Genomic DNA, 16,816 nt, shown 5'->3' with positions numbered 1-16,816 from the left:
TTGATGTATCTGCCGCGTTTTATGAACTATTGATTTTATTTGCGCAATCAAATCAGGAGTACACGCTGAGAAGGTGCGCCGCATGGGGGGTAGGGGTTACACTCATGCGCTGCAGCCGCCTAACGGGATTAACTCGGCCCAAATTGACTTCTCCGGCCAGACGGGAGACGGGTTTATGGCAGTGGTTCTCAAACTGAGGCCCCCAGACCTAATCAGGGGCTCGATGAGCCAAAGCTTGGGGGTCTGTAATTACTGCCAATAATAATTGGCAGTAAATTATGGCAGATTTGTCTTTGTTGTTGTAAAAACCATTTTGTGAAAATATAGGACTTCATTTTTTAATACTGAAAAAATACATCTTTGTTCTTGAGAAGAATTTTTTTTTCTTTGAAAAAATAGTTACGTTCTTGTCATTTTGCATTTTTTTTTATTCTAACACAATACGACTTAAAATGCATTTTTGTACTTGTAAAGATGATTACTTTTTTTCTTGAAATGTGGTTTTATTGTCATAAAATTCACTTTTTTTTCCAAACGTCTTTTATCTTGTAAAGATGAAAAATGCAAAAAATAAGACTTTATTCTCATAAGATTCTGACCTTTTTTCCCCAGACAAAATACAACTTTGTTCTTGTAAAGATGATGACTATTTTTTTCTTGACAAAATACGACTTTATTCTCATAAATTACATATTTCCCCCCTCTAAAATAGGCAAGTGTTTTATTCATATGGGATTCCGGGATACACGTGGTAGTTACATTTAATTGACGTTAGGATAATGAGGGGGTTCTTGGAAAAATTTTTGGTTTCCGATACCTTAACGATGTCTTCGTTGGCTGACTTGCACTGCACGAAGGCGGAGACGTCGGTGACGGCTCCGTTCATCTCGATGGACACCATCTTGACGGGGATGGCCACGGTGCGACCGGTCAGGATGGCCGTGTTGATGATTTCCGTGTCCTGCGGGGAAAAGGCAGCGCGAGGCATTGATAAAAACCTAACAGGTCCTGGCAAGGTGACGCCTTTCAGTGGATTTCATCAACTACTTCAAATGCACTTTTTTTTTGTAGTTAGGAGATGGAAATAAGAAATGAAAAGGGTGAAGTTGAAAGAAGGCATTATTTAAATGTATTTTTTTATTGCGGTGAGTCTGGTGTCTTAATTCAAACCGAAGGTTCATCACCGCCGATTGTGTCGAGAGCGTGGATGAGATACCAGGAGAAAGATCGCAGGAGCACATGGGATGACTGTTAATTTGCTATACTTGTGGTACAATGGTGTTTTCTTTTTACTTTGTAGATGTATTTGATTTTGGATGCTAACGATACTTTTTAATTATCTCATGCTCTTATTCTATTCATATTCCACAAGTCTCTGAACTTGTTTGGGCTAATATGGGAACTCGAGTATCGTATTTTGTGGCATTTCATGTGTAAATGTGTGCTGGTATGACAAATTCCTTGCATCCTTGTCTTTTAAAAGAATGTGGTATTTTTATAAATGTTTAAACAATATGATTGATTTGTGTCAATTTCTTACTTTTCTAGGTTTTTTTTCATAGAATAATGATACACTTTATGTGCATATTTTTATTTTTGATTGCTATATCGATTTTTTTAAAGCTTCATAATTTTATCATTTTAATTATTATATATATATATAATTATTGTAATACTTTTTCATTTATCAGTATTCATTTTGGTGGTCATGATGATGAATAGATTTTAGATTAAAGGTTTTTTATTTATTAGTCTATTGATTTTTTATGATTATGGCTGCCGCTGATTTTTATAATGAAGCTGATTTTTCCATGATTATTCATTTATTTCTGTCTCGTTTACCTTTTTTGTCATCTAATTGAGAAAATAACAGAAAAAAAGGTTGAAAAAAAGTTAAAGTTATACGATTACACATTGTTTTTGTGATGGGTTAGTGAGAGGTGGATAAAGGACCAGGGCGTGTATTAAGAGGAACTCCTTGAGGATCAAGCAAGTCGAGTCCATTAAAACGCCGAGTCGTCCCTGCACCAAATAAACCAGGAAGCAAAGTAATAAACAAACGCTTTGTCAAGACACTCTTATGTTAATCGAGCCGCCGCGTGTTGACCGATCGATGAATAAGGTCACACCGCCACCGCGCTCCCCCGTGCCACCAATCGTTAATATCGCTCAGCTTCTCTATTGTCGTGCTGTGCTTCCACAATATTCCTTGAAGGAGGTGTGTGTGTTACGTAATTGGCAAATTAGGGGGGCAGAAAAAAAAAAAAAAAGAGGGGCCATCTCCTGAAGAACTGATTAGCACGAAAAGTATGCAAACGAGGTAAACACAGACGTGATGATAAACAGACACAAGAAGATGACACCCGCCAGCTCTTTGCCAATCAACTTGTTACACAAGCACAAAATAAAAAACAAAAAGTGGATTTATGCAGCGCAAGGCCAAGAAGTGACTTAAACATGGGCGCCCACAACACTGTGGCGCGACCACACCTCTACCGGAAAAAGGGGACTATGACGGAGAAATTCATCGACATGACAAGAAAATGGGGAAGACTGGGTGGAAAAAAACAAGACACGGAACTACCTGGAACATAAACAGAGAGGCACGCAACTTTGGGGAACGACCCACCGACCTAGCAACCCCAACTACGACATAAACATTCCTGTGCCACCTACCTACCCATCTCCCAAAATAACTCCCCACCTACCTACATACCGACCGACTTATCAATCAGAATTGTTTTGACGCAGCTAATGTACCTAATGAAGCGTCCTAGTCGACACGACTACAAAAGCAGCGCACACCCGCAGCACGGCAGGAACAGGTGGGCACGCAGCCGAGGAAAACAACTGCAAGTAAAAGTCACGGCGGCGTGGAGTGTAAAATTTGGCACACGCGTCGCCGTACAAGACGCATGCTAATTCCCCAAATGTCGAGGGGGCCCACTGGCTGGCGGGTATGTTTGCGGCAGATGTGCAACTCCAAGTGGAGAATGTGTAATGGGGTTCGCAACACTTGGAAGCATACAAATGGGGGGGGGGAAAAAACGTGGCAGTGTGACTCCAAACCATTGTTTGTCTATGCACTTGCGCATGCAAATACAAAATAAAAAATTAAAGTTTAATGCTATGCTAATGCTACTATTAGGGCTTGTTCTACAATACAATAAAATACATTTTAAAAAACGGTGTAATGATTGAAATAATATCTAATTACGCCGTACATTTAATGCTAGTAGTATAGTTTGTGCATTTGTTGATACATCCCATTATTCTATGATGATAATAAAATACAATATTGTCAGTATGTTTGAAATTATTATGATAATAATTATTGTTGCAAACAATACAAAAATGATCTCATTTATGATGTGATGGGTGTTGAACCTACCATGGCCAGGGGTAGTATGGCCTGGATGTCCCGCTGGACCACGGTGAGCTCGGTGACCACCTTCTCGGACTCGGACGGGGGGCTCTGGCCCTTGTAGTCGATGTTCCAGTTGATGCGGCGCGTCACAGACAGGCTGGTGAAGTTCTCCATCTCGAAGTCCAGCTGCATCACCTCGGCGTTGCCCAACACTTCCCTGAAAAACGCAAGCCAAAACACAAAGGGCTCCATTCAAACAATAGCTTTGTGGTGGGGTGGGGTACACGGGCTCCCTCTAGTGGTACACAAAACAATCGTTCATTGTCTGAGTACAGTTCTGTTGTTTTTCCACTTTATAGTACAATAAATATGCATTTCACATTTAAGAATCGTTTGTTCGAAACTGTTATTCATGTTTAAAAAAAAACCTAAAAATCCATTTTAATTGAATCATTAAGTACTTTTTTTATTTTCTAATAGTGTTAAAATTGAAACTGTGCGTAATGTTACAGTCGCTTAGACCAACAAACATTCTTTTAAGGAATAAAGCCTCTTTCCAGTTTTGTAGTTGTAGTCTTTTCCCTTCTTTTAGGTAGTACTGTATATAAAAGGTTTGAGAAGCACTGTCCTAGCAGATTGACCACAAGAGTACAATGACACAAAACGTTCCCTCCGATTGACAGTTTTAGCACTAATGGAGATTGGCACTTTTTTTAAATATATTTTTTTAACGCCGCGATGACTGGATTCGACTGGCGTATCAAATGTCCAGGAATTAATCAGTGCCCCGCCCCTGTACGCTGATGAAAACAACTCTCGTCAATAAACAATCACTGCGCCTTAATCTCCGACGCCATCCAGAGACAAAAAGAGGTTCGGGGAGATTGCAAATTTAAGTTGGGGCCTCTCACTTGCAAATAATTGCAAGGTTTCTGCCCATTTTCGCCGCACCGATCGATCTCTTTATTTTCCTCCCTTCGTCCTTGGACTGTAAAAAGCGATTTCAAATTGACTTTTGTCTGTCATCCAGCACACCGACCGGCGTATATAAAAAAACGGCAAATAATACCAGAGCTGGATGTTTAACTCGAGTCCGTCACGGACAGCCGTTCAGCGTGAGCGTCTCTTAATGAAAATGTCAGATCGCGCCGAGAAGCTTCCTCCCGGGAAAACGATGGCGGGATTCGCCGACAATCACGCTGAAGACGTGTCGACGATAAGACCCGCGGGGTCGACGCAAGCGTCGATTTCAAACTTGGATTTCAAAGAAAAGCAGAAAACAGAAAAGTTGTTTTCCCGTCTGGGTGTAATTACACGCACTTGACATTTTGACGGCATTGATGAGATCCGATCGTCGGGATTACATGGTGACCTTCTTGTCGAATTATTCACTCATTCAGTAGCTAATTAATGGAAAAACTAGATCCAAGAAACCAAGGATTTACAATTAGTTTACTGTTTAAAGAAGTGCTGTATAACATTGACTATGAGTCAACCATCCCACTTCTGACACCATGGTCAAGGACGTTTGAAGCATAGTACCTACAAAACCAGATTTCTTGAGTTAGGGACAAAAAAAAAAATATGACAATGAGCCCTTCAACGAGGGTTAGGATCCCACTTCTGACATTATTTTATTATCACGCAACTCAAAATCACATAATGACAGCACATTCCAGCGGTAGGTTTAAAATCCCACCCCTGACACCGATTTTGTACCCCGAACTGTAAGTCAAAACAAGGACATGTAAAACCATTTGCAAGGTTTTACATCCCACTTCTGACACCAAGTTGTTATCATCTATTTACAAGTCATAGTGCCCTCAAACTGCCCCCCCCCAAAAGAAGTAACGACCTTGTTGGCTGTTTTTTCCCCCTTGCCCCGGCGTTAATATGGAACAGCCTTTGACCATGATCAATAATGTATCGGCCACACGCCTCAACCGTGAGGAAATATGGAGAAAAAAAAGGAAAAGGGTCACGGAAGATAAATGAACTGCGGGTGTGATCTGATGAAGAGAAAACGTCAGGCAAAAATAGAATAATGATGTGATTAACACGAAGAACAGATCAGCGGGGCGCGGAACCTCTTTGTCATCGGCCGCGAGAGGCGCTGCCTCCTTTGCGGGTTACACGGGGGACAAAAGCAGAAAACATATTTAATTCTCTTTAGTGATACTCCTAAAACATTACTAGAATTTAAGAGGGTACTAAAGGGAATAATTGCCTTGGGATATGTATATTTTTTTGGGGGGGGCGGGGGAGGGGGCATCCCATTAAAGTATCCGCATATTCCTCCATAACACCTGAAGCTTGACTCGTAAAGTCACCTCAAGCGTGAAAGGGAGGGACGGGGGAAGAAAAAGGATATAATGTTCTTTACAAGACTATATCATAAAAAGAGAACAGGGTTTGCTGGTACACGCTAACTGAAGCATTAAAGTATTATTAGCTGTAATGCCGCTGGCTTTGTTAGGCCAGGAAAAAGCGACTGAACAAGAAAAATACAAGTAATGCTGAATGGTACATTGCGGCTTATCACAGCAGTCCCTGTAAAAAGCGATTTCAAATTGTCCTTTGAGAAGTGATTTTAATCATGATTAAATTCAATAAAAGATCAAAGACAATAATGATAACTAGTGACTGGAAGTCGCCGCAACGCGCTGAAATAAAACGTCTTTCGGGTATCTCGACTTTGATGTCCCATTAGAAGCCAGGGTCCGGCAAAAAACCTTTTTGAGTGAGCCAAGTTGTGGTGACCCTGTCAGAAGCGGTACTGGCCATGTATATTCATGATATAATACTTCTAAAATATATATATTTTTTAAAATAAAGACAGTGTTCCGCTAACTTTTTAACTCCACTGACCGCTTTCATGTGAAGACATTTTTGGTTATTTACACTATAAGATAGTGATCCGTCACAATGCTGCTACTCATTAATTTGAAAATTCAGCAAAGGATCAAAGGCACCTATTGATACATAGTGACTGGATTTCTTTCCTACATGCTTTAAAACGTATTTTCAAGCAATTCCGGGACATCTTGCCTTTGATGTTCCTTTAGCTCCAATGTATTTTTTGGCTTTTCTTTTGTTGACGTGACGGTTCTGTTATTTGTACTAAAATTTTGCAACAGATCAAAGACAATAATAATAATATCTAGAGGCTAGAATTCTCTCCAACATGCTTAGAAAGTGTTTTACGGCAATGCGGTAAAATTTTGCCTTGGATCATCTTTTCGAACCAACTAATTTTTCAGTTATTTCTCTATGTTGGACACTACTAATCATGCTAAATTCAGCAAAACGTTTAAAGACAATCCAATCTTTTTTCTTTTTTTTTTAAACTCTTATCTTTCTATTATGTTAAAAAACTAGCAGCGGAACCTTTGATCACACTCATAACATTGTAGTCCATATTCCAAAATAGATTTCCCATAGGAAAAAATCAATTCCTGGATCAAACTACGGTCATCCTAAAACTTTTATGAACAACTCAGTGGTATTGGTATCGTGAGGTTCTACAACAATAAATAACATGGACAGGCGTGATTCTAGTGCGCTTGTCTCTGCACATGTTCGGTGTCAAATGCAGGTGTTGCGGCACCTTCTCGCCTTGTCGTCTAAATAATGGATGAGCCAAGTTTTGCCCCAGAAGCTGCTCACATAATTACCGCTCTATGACAAGCGCTCACATCGGGAGCCTTTGTCACATTGTCATTCGCTGAATTCACCTCACGAAGGGGGGGTTCAAAAAAAGTCTGTAGCATGAAATGCTGCATGCTTTTAAATGGTGGATTGAACGCCTTCACTGCCAGCCTTCCCAATTAACATGGCTATATTTGCCTTCTGAACCCGTCAATGGCAGTGAATGTGTAAGTTTTTTTCTTGTTTGTTGGAAAAAAAGCTACATATTTTTCAATTTCTTCAAAAAGGCATTTGAGGGCTACACAGAAAAGAAAAAACAGCACGATAAGCAGAAGGTCATGAGGCAACATGAAAACAAAATCCCCCCTCCCCCCCAAAAAACTATAATATATATAAATAACGTACTGTTAGGAGAACATTTTTTTGAACTTTCTTTTGGTAACATCATTATTTAATTCTCGTAACTTTATGACTTTTTCTTTTATTTTGAAGTTACCTGGTTTTGAAGTTATGATAATGACAACTCAATTGTCCGAAAAATGCTTGAAATGTTATGAGAAAAAGGTGTAACGCTACAAATAAAAAGTCACGATGTTAGGAAAAAAAAGAAAGGTTTCTGGTAATAGTGCAACTATATATTTTTTAAAAATTACAATATTTAAATCCTCATCTAGTTAAAAAAGTAGTAATATGATGAGAAAAAAAGTTGTAATATTGCAATGTTACTGTCATGAAGTTAATTTGCTGCGAAGTTGCAATAATTAAGTTGTGATGTTACGAAAAGTCAAAACTCCAAAACATACCTTACTAGAAAAAAGGTTATATAACTTTTTTTCCTTCTGGTAATACTATAACTATATTCTTGTGAAATTACATTGCTGCGACGTCAAAGTCCTAATTTTACAAGAAAAATGTTTTATTATTACAAAACATTATTATCATCATTATTGGATGCAATGTGGACTCACCCTGGCTTGACTGCTGTGTTCTTGTTCACATCAATGGTCGTGATAGAATGCTTGGCACCGGACAGAACCTCCCACTCCACCTTCCACTGGGCGTTCTTAGACTTGGTCTGAGTCAGGTTCACCCCTTTCTTGGCTTTCACCCTGTGGGGGGTAGTAGTGAGGAAAAAAAAAAAAAAAAAAGAACACTGATCAATTTTATTACGGGAAACGATTTATGTCCGGGGTCGGAGGTTGACGCCCCGTCCCGTGCGCGGCCGCCCGCCTCTGCGCCTTGGCGTCACGGCCAAAGCAATTCCGCAGATGAATCAATAAGTGAGATGAATGAGGACAGTGGCAGGGGAGATAAACGAGAGCGGAAAAGGCTGAGACCGCTCTCAGGTCAGAGTGCGTCGCTGACGCGTTTGTGCGGTATTAAATGGAGGACGGGTCTCCGCCGTGCATCGACAACCGTTTAAAGTCGTGGGACGTAACCATGTACAAATACTTTGCTATGGTACTTAAATACCGATGCAATCAAATTTGACAGCAATGAAAATACACAACATTTCTTTTTTTTTACCCTGAAATTTTAGGACTTGCTAAAGTAACCTAAAATACATTTTAAAAAATGAAAACATTTAAAATTGTATTGTACAGGTGCTCGAACACATCTGTCTGTGTCAGTCTTTGAGTATTGGACAATTGTTTATCCACGACATATTGGCGTTGTCGGCAGGATTCAAACCAGCATGGGGAGACTGCAAACGGATTTTCTGTCGTGTCAAATTTCATCTAAAATAGGAGAAAAGATTTACCAGTGTGTTAAATCTGGGATCCCGGTGGAAATCTTGAAACCGAAGAACATGTGTATTTTTTATGGGACAGCCGTAACGGTGTTCACCAGGGAGGTTGAAACAGTTTGTATGACGTTTCCATTCAAAGGTTCCCGCAGAAACAGTCGCCTGTTGGTCTTTGAAGGGTCATGAGGGAATCTCGAAACAGTGAATGAGTCCAATTCATGTACATGTGTATTTTTATGGGACAGTGGGGGTGGTGTTCACGAGGGGAGTTTGAAAAGGTCCCGAGAACTAACCGTGTTTCCACCACATTTGCACAGTTTCCTGTGGAAAACGCCATAGACTGACTAACAAATCGCATCAGTGTTGCGGTGTTCGAACATCCTTTGCTGAAAGGGTTATCCCTTTCAGCAAAGGATGTTCGAACACAAATGGCAGGACAACACATCGACAGATCATAACAAAACTCACAAGCATGTATTTTTTATCCTCTGTAAAGGATGACTAATATATTACTGCGGCTTACTGTGCAGTTGTGACCGTCTCCATGTATATTCATTCGTGTCTTTGCATTACAGACGGAAACAGCAGCACAATGTCCATTGAATTGAAGCAAATAATGTAGCAAAAACTGTTTAGTTCATTACATTATATTTAATTATGTTATTACTGTACGTCTTTATAAAATAAAATACTATAGAGTGCTATTTTCCTTATTAAAAAAAGTGCATTACAATTTTTTGGGGGCGTAGGTTGGAATGGATTAACAGCATTTCCATTCATTTCAATGGGGAGAGATGATTTGAAATTTGAGTGATTTGCGTTACCAGCGTTTGAACTCTTATCTCAAGGCACCACTATATATGTTTTTCAAGTGCTTGAGTACCTGTAACAAGGGTAGACCATCCATCCATTATCTGAGCCGCTTATCCTCACAAGGGTCGTGGGCGCGCTGAAGCCTATCCCAGCTACCATCGGGCAGGAGGCGGGGTACACCCTGAACTGGTTGCCATCCAATCGCAGGGCACATATAAACAAACAACCATTCGCACTCACATTCACACCTATGGGCAATTTAGAGTTGTCAATTAACCTACCATGCATGTTTTTGGGATGTGGGAGGAAACCGGATTGCCCGGAGAAAACCCACGCAGGCACGGGGAGAACATGCAAACTCCACACAGGCGGGGCCGGGGATCGAAACCCCGGTCCTCAGAACTGTGAGGCAGACACTCTAACCAGACGTTCACCGTGCCGCCAAGGGTGCACTAAACACAACAAAATATCTAATTATAATATTTTCGGGAGGCTCGGTCGTCAGGACTCTACTTGGGCGGCAGATTCAACAAGCGTTAATCCTCGTTTTTGTCCGATTTAACAGCGTTGAGTGTAAGCATCTGTCACAGGTTGCAGCGATTAGAACATTGTTTCTTGTTGTTGCACCTCTCATTACAGTCGACACGCGCGAATTAGCCTACGAGTTGAGCGGAGATGAAACGGAAATATGTAACGCTGAACAAATCATCTCGCGTTTGATGTTATCTTAGAAGAAAAAAAAAAGTGAGGGAAAAGAGGCTAAACAAGGTGACCCAGTTGCTGCTTGATTACTGAATGCAAATACTTTGGATAGCAGACGTTTATTACGTTTTATTGCAGCGACACGCTCCCCCCACCCGACGACCAACCCCATTACTGTTCATTATCTTCACTAACGCTAAGCCTGTAAAGACCAGTGTATTCATCACCTCATTTAGATTTGTTTTTTTTGTGTTTTTTTTTTTAAGAATCAGATGCTGCTTTTTCTGACAAACCGGCGCTGGTTCTTCCTAAATGAGAGCAAAACAGCGGGACCCGCGGGAGCACCACATGGAATCCGACTCCCCTTCGAAGAGCGTTAACGCTGATTAATGAGAAGAACGGCTTCAGGCTGATGTAGAACATTAAGCAGCTGTGATGTGGACGCATGGGAAATGTAGGCAGGCTGCTGCTACACAACCGAAGCATCGTTGCAACGTAATCACATTGTCAGTGATTGTGAACTATTTGTAGTTCCCATTTTATTGAGGTACCAGCAAGACAAAACCATGGCATTATTTCTTTTTTTTTGGGGGGGGGGGGAATTATTGAATTTATTTTCAACATTTTTGAATTTAAAAAAAATGTTAATCAATGAATATTGATTTAAGTATAATCTGTCTGTTTTAAATATATATTTTTATGCATATTCTTAAAAATCTTACTTCAATAAGACCAGGTCAAAATATTATTTTGATTACATATATTTTTTTAATTTCTTCAAAACATTTTATTTGTCTTATTTTTTTATTTTTGTAATTATCTTACTCCAAGAAGATTAAAAAACTGCAATGTATTTTAAGAATATTTTATTTCTTTGTCTATTGTTTTTTTTTTTTAATTTTATATCTTTTTAAGTGCTGCAATTGTGAGGGTGCACCCCACCTCTTGCCGAAAGTCAGGTATGAAACATTTATAATTTTAAGTGATCTTACACCATGAAGAGTCAATGCCAATATATTGTTTTAGAGGTGCAACAATTAATCAATTCATCGACAACTAATCGATTATCAAATTAATCAACTATTGTGATAATCGATTAATTGTTTAGAGACATTGTTTGTCCAAATCGAAATTTCAGCCGCTCAACAATAAATATCGTCCGATTTCTGCAGTCCTCCAGGAAAGAAGACTGATTATCTTTGTGTTGAACTAAAATAAGACATTTGCAAACATCCGCTTTTACTTTGTACAACAATGATCAACATTTTTGCCCATTTTCTGATGAACGTTACGGACAAAACCAGTAACCGAATCATAATCAATTGATGTTTGTGTGTTTTCTTCACCATCAGTTTCAAATAATGTCCTTTTTTTTCATCAAGTAACAGAAATGAAAATGTTTTTGGACCGATTAATCCCCCCCAAATTTTTGGGCAGGTTAATTGATTATTCAAATAATTTTGAGTTACAATCCTTCTCCTTTTAATTGGATGACGTTTCCATTCAAATGTAGACTCGCTGACCCCTCTCGTGAGTGAGCTCATGACTGTACAGCTCTTATTTCACGTTGATAATAAAAAGATACACCAGATACTGAGCCGAGGCTCCTTTTTCCTTATAGCGTCTCTCCGGAATGGAGAAATGTGAGTCGCTCGACCATGAAGTCATTTTTTAACCCCCCCGCGCACGGACCCTTCAGACTATGCAAGACCACGGCCGGTCTTAAACAACCATTCTAGATGCGTGGTCGCTCTACAGTGTTGTGCGCATTTAATATTTCGGTCAACTACGAGATGAACTGACATCTCATTTTTCAAACCTTAGTGTAGTAACACGCGTAGTAGTGTTGCCCCCAAAATGGTTGGGCCCCGTTGACAGTCAAGTTTTCCCCCCTGGTCGACGTATCTGCTTAGGACAAAACAAAACATCTATATTTATGCTTGAATGTGATATCGTTCCATTAAATTACCCTCAGTTTCCAGTAAAATCCAATGAATTCCCATCATTCCCATGGAAAGTTTCCAGTTTAGAATGACTTGACTTGATGTAGTCGCTCCACGATGTTGTGTGCACCCATGTTTATGAACCAGGGAGCTATGCCACTTATTTGTTCCGCCCACACGCTACAGTGCTGTGCTGGCTAGTCATTGCAAAAAGGAATACAGTATTTATAATTCCAAGCACTTTATCCAAAAGTCGAGCGTAGCGATTAAATCGGAGCTTTCGCCAATAAGTCAAGCACCTATGGGACACCTGTTAATAGTTTCTGCCGGCTGCAATAATCACTAACCCAAGTTCTACCTCAAGATGTGGGGAAATAAAGTTTCTTTACAAGAATTGATCAGCAAGATTGCCAACAATTCCCTGAAGGTAAAAAATTTGCTTTTTTTAAAAAAAAAAAAAAACATTTTAAACCTCACTTTTACCAACGCGTGTAATTGACTTCATACCACTTGTCAAATGGAGGTTTACAAATTCCATTTCACAGAACCTGGTGAAGGGAGGATAATTCCGGAACTCTGTGCGGTTTCAGGCAACGTCCAGATAAACGTATGACATACAGCGCCATGAAAAAGTATTTGCCCCCTTCCCAAATTCTTGTTTTTTGAATAGTTTCCCCACTTGGAATGTTTAAGATCATCAAACAAATGTAACTATAAGACAAACATCATTGAAGTAAACGTAAAATGCTGTGTTTTTTCCCCATTTTTTAAAATGGGGAAAAAAATTTATTTTGGAAAAAAAAAAAATTCCAAGCTACCTGGCCCTGTGTGAAAAAGGACTGCCCCCCCTAAACCTAATAACTGGTTGGACCATCCTCAGCAGCAACAATTAAAATTAATTGTTTTCTATAACTGGTAATGAGTATTTCATATCTCTGTGGAGATATTTTGGCCCACTCTTCCTTGGAGAATTGTTTTAATTCAGCAACACTGAAGGGTTCTCGAGCACGAACAGCCTTTTTAAGGTCATGCCACAGCATTTTAATTGGATTCAATTCCATACCTTGACTAGGCCACTCCAAAACCTTTTTTTTTTTTTTAAAAGCCATCTAGAAGTTGACTTGCTGGTGTGCTTTGGATTGTTATGTTGTTGCAGAACCCAAGTATGCGTCAGCTTGAGGTCGCAAAGCTGATGGCTGAACATTGTCCTTCAGAATTTTCTGGTAAAGAGCAGAATTCACATTTCCATCAATCACAGCAAGTCGTTCAGAACCTGAAGGAGAAAAAGCAGCCCCAGACCATCACACTACCGCTGTTGACTGTTGGTATGATGTTCTTTGTCTGAAATGCTGTTACAGGCCGGCAGTTCCTCAGATGTTGTCCTGGGTTCCTTTGTGACCTCCTGGTTGAGTCGTCGCTACGCTCTTAGGGTAATATTTGTAGCCTGACCACTCCTGGGAAGGTTTGCCACTGTTCCATGTTTTCTCCTTTTGTTGATAATGGCTCTCCCCGTTGTTTGCTGGAGTCCTAAAGCTTTAGAAATGGCTTCCTAACCCTTTCCAGACTGACAGATGTCAATTATTTTATTTCTCATTTTCCTCACAGGGCCAGGTAGCTTTGAATAGTTTTTTTTTCCCCCTCAATAAATAAAATCACTATTTAAAAACGGCATTTTATGTTTACTTGGTTTATCTTTGTCTGATATTTACAGTTGTTAATCTGACACGATTAAATTCATTTTTTTACTCGATATTGCCGCGACTGTTGTATATCCTTTCGCACAGTCGGCATCGCTTCTCTGTTACGCCTCTGATCCAACCTCCGACGGAGACAAATTGACTATCACAGTCAGAGTGTATCTATTTTCCGTTTCATTTTTTTGCGAAGCGCAAGCATTCGCCCACCGGGGAAGTAGATCCCACTGGGTGGGGGCATAAACCCTGAAACTGCAAAATGTCACATCTGCGGGATAAAGACAAAATGTCTCTGTCATTGTTGCCAATTAATCAAGGAGTGCGCCTGTGGAAATTGTGATTAAAAATAGCCTCCGCCCCTTCGGGACTCCTGGGAGGTAGTAGTAATTACGCACAGTCGTTAGGAAAGGTCACATTAGATGAGCCAGGATGCTTTTTCATGATCATCATGATGATGAGGATGACGAGGAAAAGGAAGATGATGAAGACTTCACCTGCTCGCCTCAACGCTCAGTTGTGTTCGGAACTGCGCTGATTTCTGTGTTATCGAAAGACAATAAGACCTTCCCGCATGTTGGCAAAGCCGTATTTTTTCCTGAAAATTGTTTATCATCATTTATTTTTGGGGAGAAAAAATGCCAATTTACAAGATGAATAACAGGTTCTTTTTTCCAAGAAAAAAACTAGTATTTGTCATCTTTTTGTGAGCAATAAGTCATATATCAATATATATAAATTGCTTTCATGCTAAAAATAATGACGGATACTTTTCAAGAAAAAACTTAACAGAAAAAGTATCTTGAAGAAAGTCGTAATCTTTCAAGAATAAAGTGGAAATTTCGTTCCAATAATGTTGGGTTGAACTGTATGATGATACTGTTTCACAAAGTCATGTCTGTTGCTTCCTTTTAGCAGTCGCCAAGTCACGCCGCCATTTTGGATGTTGTCGATGTTGGTGTAGTCCTAACGGTTCACAACGGAGTAACGCAATCAGCGTTTATTTGTCAAATCGCTGTGTCCGTCCCAAGCGGGCCGTTTCAAAAGTAAAACAAATGACATGTCGCTGCCGCGCACATAAAAGCTCACAGACAAATAAGAACGTGCACTTAGTTTGAATTATACATATCCTGCCGCAATGAAATTTGTCGTGTCGGCAGTGGCACAAAGTGTCTCGCCAAGGGAACTAATGGAGCTTCTTCCTTGCGTAGACGAGGGGGGGATGAAAAAAGAAGCTTTAGCGTCCAATTTTAGCCGTTGTTTTGCCAAGTCGCGCTAATGCAAAGAGTGCTTCTCGGGCATTTAAGTGCTGACATTTTATTTGTTTGTTTACTTTCCCATCGCCATCCATCAGGGACGGGAGCGCTTGAGAGTCTTCTGTTTGGTTTACAGCGGGCCAGTCAAACATCAGAGAGGTTTTTCTAAAAATAAAGCATTCACATAAGATTTCAACCTTTACATAAACAAAAAAAAAAATGTTTTAAGAATATATATGTTTTTGGAAAAACATCAGAAGAATAAGAATATATTTTATTTAATAGTCCTTTTTTTCCAAGAAAAAAAGTAGTTTTTTTAGAAAAAAAATGTTTTAAGAATATATATGTTTTGGGAAAAACATATCAGAAGAATAAGAATATACTTTATTTAATAGTCCTTTTTTTCCAAGAAAAAAAGTAGTTTTTTTAGAAGTCTTCTTTTCTCGTAAAAAAAAAAAAATTTTGTTTTTTAAAACAAAAAGAAAAAAAAGTGTTGTTTTTTCCCCAAAACTAAAAATAGGACCATAATTACATTTTTTTAAAAAGTTATTTTAAAAAAAAAAAAAAAAAACAAAAGTCAGACAAAGTGCCAGATTTTTTGGGAAAGAAAATTGCAATCTTGCAAGAATAATGATGTTTTATAAAAACAAAAATGTGTTTTTTTTTTTTTTTTTTTTTTTAGTTTCTTGGAGGAAAAAACAATCTTACTGAGATTAAGGTTGTATTTTGTTTCGAGACAAAAAACTAAACAAATTGTATTTCTGAGAAAATATAATTAAATTTTATGAGAAATGTTTTTAAATATTTTTTTATTTTCTAAAAAACATTAATATTTTCAAGAAAGTCAACATTTTTATTAGAAAATCAATTCTATTTTTGTAAGAAATCGTAATCTTACGAAAATACCGTTTTTCTTTTAGGAAAACACTTAAGCAAGAAAATTATCATTTCTTCGAGGAAAAGTTGTCTTTCCAAATTTTTATTTTTTTATTTTTGTCATATTTCCGAGAACAAACTGCAATCTTACGAGAAGGCATTTTTTCAACAAAAGTATTTTTGGGGGAAAATTAAGTATTTTTGTTTGAAAACAGACTATCTTACAAGGATAGCCATATTACTTCCTCAAACACAATATTTTGTCATTTATTAAAAAAAAATTATATATATATATATATATATATATATATATATATATATATATGTGTGTGTGACTTTAAGACAAAAATCAAATGTTGATGCATGCTTGAGGATGAGAGTGAATCAACAAAAAGGGGGCACTGCATTCAATTCCTTGATTATTAATCCGTTCCTTAACCAGCGCATTGGAGCAGCATGTTAAAACAGCTTGGATGTCTCCACCTGGCTACTGTAAATAAAGCAAATGCGACTTAAGCCATGTGTTAGGGATTTGGCTAAAGTTAGCTTAGCATTTTGTGCTAACTCGCACGGAAAACCGGTGAATCGCGCAGCGAATTTAGTAAACCGCTCGGCCGGATTACCATACTTTTGGTGGCGTCATCCCATTACGTCACAGAGATTATAATTGTTTTAGTGAGGTCTTCCCTCTGAGTTGTGCATTTCATGTGGAAAGCTCACTCTCGGACGTCAATTATTATTCCGAGTTATAAGACTCTCGGGGCGACCCACAG

General features: G+C 38.9%; 1 protein-coding gene across 2 annotated transcripts in view; it reads right to left on the bottom strand.

Annotated features, from left to right (window-relative positions):
- The window catches only part of tmem132e (transmembrane protein 132E), a 213,465-nt gene that overhangs the window by 20,641 nt on the left and 176,008 nt on the right, over positions 1 to 16,816 (bottom strand). For both annotated transcript variants that reach the window (XM_061702790.1, XM_061702789.1), the window contains exons 3-5: positions 7,984 to 8,124; positions 3,392 to 3,584; positions 818 to 961 (exon numbers count right to left, since the gene is read on the bottom strand). In XM_061702790.1, coding sequence (XP_061558774.1) covers positions 818 to 961; positions 3,392 to 3,584; positions 7,984 to 8,124 — 478 coding nt within the window. The remainder of the gene's footprint in view (positions 1 to 817; positions 962 to 3,391; positions 3,585 to 7,983; positions 8,125 to 16,816) is intronic.

This window comes from Phycodurus eques, chromosome 17 (genome assembly GCF_024500275.1).
Source record: "Phycodurus eques isolate BA_2022a chromosome 17, UOR_Pequ_1.1, whole genome shotgun sequence".
NCBI classification, from domain to species: Eukaryota; Metazoa; Chordata; class Actinopteri; order Syngnathiformes; family Syngnathidae; genus Phycodurus; species Phycodurus eques.
This window is presented reverse-complemented; position numbering and strand designations above follow the sequence as displayed.